This window comes from Camellia sinensis, chromosome 8, assembly GCF_055761805.1.
Source record: "Camellia sinensis isolate YWXY chromosome 8, ASM5576180v1, whole genome shotgun sequence".
NCBI classification, from domain to species: Eukaryota; Viridiplantae; Streptophyta; class Magnoliopsida; order Ericales; family Theaceae; genus Camellia; species Camellia sinensis.
This window is the reverse complement of record NC_138968.1, coordinates 194,190,859-194,197,589: the sequence shown is the minus strand read 5'-3', so window position 1 is coordinate 194,197,589 and position 6,731 is coordinate 194,190,859. Positions and strand designations below refer to the sequence as shown.

The 6,731-nt window shown below is 31.9% G+C and overlaps 1 protein-coding gene across 1 annotated transcript; it reads right to left on the bottom strand.

Annotated features, from left to right (window-relative positions):
* Positions 1–532: 532 nt before the first annotated feature.
* On the bottom strand, positions 533–3,917 carry LOC114303267 (uncharacterized). The gene is made up of 5 exons (XM_028248392.2): positions 3,625–3,917; positions 3,000–3,074; positions 1,975–2,135; positions 1,247–1,322; positions 533–903 (listed from the first exon to the last, which is right to left on the bottom strand). Exons 2-5 carry the CDS (start codon positions 3,064–3,066, stop codon positions 707–709), a joined length of 501 nt encoding a protein of 166 aa, XP_028104193.1. The 5' UTR covers positions 3,067–3,074; positions 3,625–3,917; the 3' UTR covers positions 533–706.
* Positions 3,918–6,731: the final 2,814 nt, after the last annotated feature.

Below are 6,731 nucleotides of genomic sequence, written 5' to 3'. Positions count from 1 at the left end.
TTTACTTCTTTTTTTTTTTTTTTTTTTTTAACTTTTTTGTAAGAGTGGAAAGTGAGTTAAAAGATAAGAATTGACTTTTAACCCAATTTCCAAAATAGGCTAAAATCTCCTTGTTTCACTGTATTTTTCTCTCAATAAATTGATCTCGTCATGAGGATAAGTCCACTTTGCCTTTAAACTATATATTTAGATGTGGAGTGTTGACTAATTAAACTGAACTACTGAAGTAGCAGTGGCATGTTTGGCTGTCAAATGCTTGCACGAACGACTTTACTAGTGATTATTTAACCACATATTCACTAATCAGCCACCCCATTAAAGTAATTTACATTATCAAGATTGTAGATGACAATACTAAATAGGCAAGAACAAAAATGATAATGAAAACGTGCTAAAATTTATATAATAATACTCATCATTTTCATATGTTTTATTTTTTGGAATTAAAATACATTTTTAATGTTTAATTTTGTTTCTAATTTTTAAAAATACCTATAGATTCAAGAAACAAAGTAAATCCCACCAACACAAGTAGAGGAAATAACATTCTATCTGATTCCCATAGTCCCGAGGTGGGCAGATTGTCATGCAGCTGTGCAAGTAACCATTAATTGTTCTCACCGATCAAAAAATAATACAGCAAAGATCAAGTTTTTGGCTACAACTTGGCAGAAATTGTTAAGATTTAGATAGGCGAATAATGTTATCATCTTCTCCTACCATCCCGATAAGGGCCCTCGCTTTCCTGATCTTTCAAGAAGCCTAGAAAGGCAAGAAACCCAAAAAAGAAGAACCCACCTGTCCAGCCACCTCCACCACCCCCTCCGCCACCACCTCCATCACCATCATCACGTGGTGGAAATCCACTCCCTCCATCGTCAAGCTCTGGTGACTTCTCCTTGCCTGGAATTCGCTAAACATTATCAGCCATTTCCAATGACACAATCCTCTTTAATTTCAAAATCAATAGAGACAGAGAGAGAGAGAGAGAGGATAGTAAATCTTGGAATGGAACTGTCTCAATTTTTTTAGTCCAAAATAAATTCTAAACAGAGAAATAAATCAAACACAGGTCTTGTGGCCTACTGGCATCCAATTGTTCCACATGGGGCTAGGAATTAGGATGTGGAGGCCTATGCTATAGATGAACCACATAGAGAGATGACAAAATATTAAGCTACACAACTAGTAAATTACAATATGCAGAAAGCATGCAATTGAACAACATCAGTAATGAGAGAACTACCTTGAATAGGAGCGACAGTAATAGTAGATGACTGCCTTGTAACAGTTTGGGTTTGCTCTGCAGCACATGTTGCATTCTGCATGGGAAACAAATCCAGATAAAGACCTAACAAAATTATAAAAATAAAATAAAACACATGTATTCATTTCTTGAAAATGCTGCACTATAATTTCATGACCCCTCCCAACTTTGTTATCCATGTTCTATACAAAGGGCTTGGCCATAAGCAGGTTATAGAAGGATATGCAGCATGTTGAATACAAAACATATAAACTACTGCTCATCCAGAAAAGGCATAAAACATAAACTCAAGCATCCCTAACTCATCAATTTGGGGTTTGCAGCAAACTGTAAGCCAGCTATGCTTCACATATAATATGGAAATAAAAATAAAATTGGATATATTCAATTAGAAGCTTCAGAAGACAAGCTTGCCTTAGCAATACTTGTCAAAAGACGGACTGAAAAAGGTAATACGAATGTCTAATGCAAGAGGTAAACCTGCTTACTGTTCTGTGCTACAAAACAGATGGATCTCATCCAAAAAGCAACAAAGGAGAAAAGCAACCTTTCCAGTTTCTATGATCACTAATTTCATGTTCTAACACAACATTTTTATAGTTTATACTTTCTACAAGTTTGAGATAATGAAAATCACTGGCGCAGTCAAGTTGCTGACAATGTATGAGCATAGAAATCAACTAGAAACTTTGCGAAGATAAACTCACCAGAGCAGCAGCACATATTATTGAAGCGGACCTCATTTGAACAGCATGCGTAATGGGTCTTCTTTTGTCAAAGGGCTGACACTGCAGGCCAAGTGGTCTAAGCTCCAATGGAAAAGAACAGGTTGGCTTGGTCTGCCTCCTACACTGGCTCTCTGATCTCACTGTATGAAGAAGTAACAACGATTTAGCACCATATGTGAAATCAATATCCACAAAATCTCCTAAACAAAATAGGATAAAGTACCAATTAGCACACAGACATGCAAGTTGTAAAATTTATTTTTCCATAATAAATATGAAATGTTCACCAATCACCATTGGTCTTTGTAATAAAAGATTACACGAGACAGAGACAGAAGGATGGGGGATTCTTAAGAAAGCTATTTCCGTTTCTACTATTCTGAAGTTCTTCCTTACTTCCTACCTTCTCATTCATCTTCAACCTCCCCCTCTACCTCCAAATTTGACCCCTAATTAAATAAAAACCATTTGAAATTTTTATCTTGGATTCTTCAATAGTCTCCCAGCTGATTTGTTCCAATTTTTTACTTGAAGTTTAGGAGACTAGTTTAGTGTTAAGGCAGAAGCAAACCAGCCCCAAATTAAATACCCAATATAAATATGTTGCACAAAATATTATTACATCTCTGAAAACCAGCAGTACTAATATTAAAATAAAACACATTAGAGATAAAATTTGAGCCACGAGACATATAGCAATGGAAACACATTGATCTGTGGGGAGGGGGGGGGGGGGGGTTATTAAGATGTTTTAATGACACCTTCGAAAATGCAAGACTGCTGAAATGTCTAAGAGCCTTTTTTTCTTCTTCTACTATACGCTTTATGCTATGGATCAATGCTTTCAAAAGAATGCATAGTTGCCACCTCATACATCCGTGTCAAACTTTGTTACCCATCAATTCAAATTATCAAATGTGTTCATTACTTGATAAATAAAATAAAGAGATTCAAACATTTTCCCATGATTATAAGCAAACAGAATTAAATAGCTATCCACACACCTGATGGTATAGTTGCTGGGGTAGCAATAGTACTTGCAGTCAGTGAAGACATCCTGGTGCAAATCATAGAATGACCTGAAAGTTGGAAATTTTCTTTCTTAACAATGATAATTGACACATATATACATATTCATGTAAATGCAAGTTGATGAGGACTAGATGGATGTGATAATTGAATTATACAGGTGTGTTCGGAGACTAAGCAGTGAACACTAAAAAATTGTGAAAGCCCCTTTCTCGTTCAGTCAAGCTGAAATAAAACCCGTGTTTGGATTTGTGAATTGATAACCAATAAAAGTTGGATCACCAAAAATGATGAAACAACAATGCTCAAGAAAATTTCAGATTACACAATCTAAAACACGGTAAAATAATTTGTTCCGAACATTTTATATTGGCATCAAAACTAAACTCCCCAAAACTTTTCATTTTTCTATCCTTTTTTCTTTAATAGTACAAATTAGGTTAAATTCCCAGTGAAAATAGGTATATCTCCCCCCTAATAAATGGATAGGCAATAGAGAGAGAGAGAGAGGGAGAGAGATTTTAGTCTGAATTTTTTTCCCGGGAAACAAGCAAACCAGCAACATAAAGAGCGATAACAATTGGATGGTTCGATTCGTACCTGTAATCGTATGGAGAAAAGGAATGAATCAAAACGGAGCTGAGATATATGTGAGATGAGAAGAGAGGGTCTCCCTCCCGTCGTCAATGGAGGTTTCCGGGGGGGGGGGGGTGGGGGGGAGAGAGAGAGAGAGAGAAGGTGAGGTGATTGACTGACTGGGTGCTCCGCACGTGACTGACGATTTCTATCGGCGATAAAATATTTCGCTGATCTCCGGTTCAAAAGTTGAACCCGATAAGGTCTATCTTACTAAGGACGAATTGAAAAGTTCTTATAAATAAAAATTTATAAAAACATGATGTAATTATATTTTTTTAATAAAAATATTATAAATTTTAGAAATTTTATTAAATATCTCACAGTGAGAGATTAATATTTTGTGGGTCTATAATTATGTAAAAAATTTAATAAAAAATTTAATAAAATTTTTAAAATCTCAAATATTACTCTTTTTATAAAGATTTAGTTCTAAGAATCTTTTAACAATTTTTCTTGGTCAAACTTTTCTGTTTAATAACTCTTCCTATTAAAAATTTAGACTGTCTGACCAAACCATTCTCAATTACAACCGCATGCTTGATGGTTAACCGACACGGTAATGTATAAAGAAAGACCGACCTACCCTCCAAACTTGGGCTTTGTTTGTTTTTAATCCTCTTGTTCTTCAATTTTGGCCTGTTTGACTGGAAACTAAATTCAGGTCTCCTTTGGTAATATTATTTTTTAGGTCAAGTTTGGCATCTTTCAAAAAATTCAAAAAGACAAAAAGTCACTATCCTATTTAAGTCACATCATCTCATTTAAGTCACATCACCTCTCTAACACATCATTTCAAACTCAATCCAAATCCAACCCATATTTCATAAAAATTCAAAAAGTGCACTTATTTAGTCTTCCCAAACTTGACCTTAATTTAAAAGATAAAAAGTTATTAATCAAAAAATTAATGATTTTATTTTCTTTCTACTTTTTGTATATTTTTTCGTAAAAAATTAAAAAATCATCTCAAGTATATTAATTTTTTCTACATCATATTTTAGCTAAAAAATCAAAAAGTTACTTAAAAAAATTTATTCCCAAGTAAGGCCTCAGGTTTATGGTCCACAACCTTAAATAAATAAATAAAAACTACCCCAAAACACTCTAAATAAAAATATATATAAATAAAAACCACAACTTTGGCATCTAGCTAAAAAAATTATATTTGTTTTCATTTTTTTTTTGTATTTAATGGGTTTTTTTTGGGGGGTTGTGTAAATAAATTTAAAAAGTAATTTTTTTTTATAAAAAGATTCAAAAAAAAATCACTAAAGATAATATTAAAAAAAATCCAAAAAATCAACTATTTGCTTCTTCATTTTTTTTTTTTTTTGGTCCTTTCAAAAAAAATTAAGGCTCCGTTTGGTTAGGGTTTCAAGTTATAGTTCCGCCCATTGATTTGAGTGTATTGTTTATTTTGAACTTTCAAATTATAATTTTACACCTATTTCTCAAAACTCAATTCAAAATATAATCATTACTTTCCAAAACTCATAACTAAACAAATAATTCAAAACTCTTTTCAAAACTCAATTCAAATCAATATTTTAAATATTTAAATATTTTAAAAATATTTTAATTTTGTTAAGATTTTAAATATTTTAATATTTAAATATGTTACGATTTTTAAAATTTTTAAATTTTTTGAATATTTTTAAATATTTTAATTTCAAAATATTACGATTTTAATTTTTTAAAGTTTAAAATATTTTATAAAAATAAATTCAAACTCTATTTTATAAAAATATTTTTAAATATTTTAATTTTTTTTGTTATGTAGTTGATTACGATTTGAGTGTAGAGTTGTGAAAATAATATGGAGTTTCGAGTTATGTGTTTGGTTATGAGTTTTAAAAATAATTTCTTAATTGAGTTTTCTTTTATGTGTTTGGCTACGATTTGAGTGTAGAGTTGTTTTTAAATTTAAACTATTAACATTTTAAATTATTTAAATTTTTTGAATATTTAAATTTTTTAAATTTTTACGATTTAAATTTTTTGAATATTTATTTAAATTTTTTTCTTATTAAATTTTTTAGATTATTTAAATATTTATGATTTAAATTTTTTGAATATTTATTTTGAAAAAAAAATTTATTTCCTTTGTAGGATTTTCAATTAAAAAATTGATTAATGTTATTTTCTGTTAATAATAAATTTTCAATTAAAATTATTTCCTTTTTTTAATTGAATTTTAAAAAAAGTTTGGTTATGAGTGTTGATCAAAATTTTCAATTGTGTGAAAGTAGTGTGCTTTGTTATGAGTTATAACAATTTGAATTAAGTTTTGAAAATTCTTTCCAAAACTCATAAGAGCATCTCCAACGGTGAACTTCTTTTTTCATCAAATCTAAGGAAAAAAAAGAACGATTTTCTCAATCTGATACGAGGCGCTCCAACGGTTGCACTTAGTTTGCATCAAAATGCTAGGAATGTCTAGAGTAAGAAGATAAAGCCATGGTAATGGTGAATTTGGAGTTGTTTAGTCTGGTTGATTTTCTGCACAACAGGTATGCATGAGTGAAGAACCAGCAGTCGAGTACCACCTCTGCACAACAGGTTGGTTTTTGAGCATTGAAGACCCAGCTGATCAAGCTTCGATTCGTTGAAGACGTCAGCAACGAGGCCGACTCCTGTGATCGATAGGGTAAAGCAGATTGAAGCAGATGGTGGGTCAACCCGTTGGTCGACCAGTTAGTGTATTTTTTTTAATTTTTTTTACCTCTTCGAACCTTTTGACCTGTTTGAACCAAAATATTTGCAAGGGAACCGGTCCACTAGTTGGTCAACCGGCTGGTCGACCGGTTGTCTCCCCCAACGGTAACGCACAATGAAATGGTAAAATCTTGAGCCTATTTTCATTTTGGTGAAACTTTTGGTGAATTCTCGATTTGATATTGATTTGGTGAAATCGTTGAAGCACCAAAAAGCCACTTTTTCACCAAAATTTAAATCTGATACCAAGTTTGATGAAGCGCTGGAGATGCTCTAACTAAACAAATTTTCTTACTTCACATGTCAAATCAAACTTTCAATACTCAATTCCACACTTAATTCAAAACTCTCAT

Coding starts and splice junctions, on each gene's coding strand:
- LOC114303267 (XM_028248392.2), bottom strand. CDS start 3,066: ATGATTTGCACCAGGATGTCTTCACTGACTGCAAGTACTATTGCTACC. Junction 2,136..2,999: donor CCCAGCAACTATACCATCAG/GTGTGTGGATAG, acceptor TTCTTCATACAG/TGAGATCAGAGAGCCAGTGT. Junction 904..1,246: donor TACTGTCGCTCCTATTCAAG/GTAGTTCTCTCA, acceptor AGCGAATTCCAG/GCAAGGAGAAGTCACCAGAG.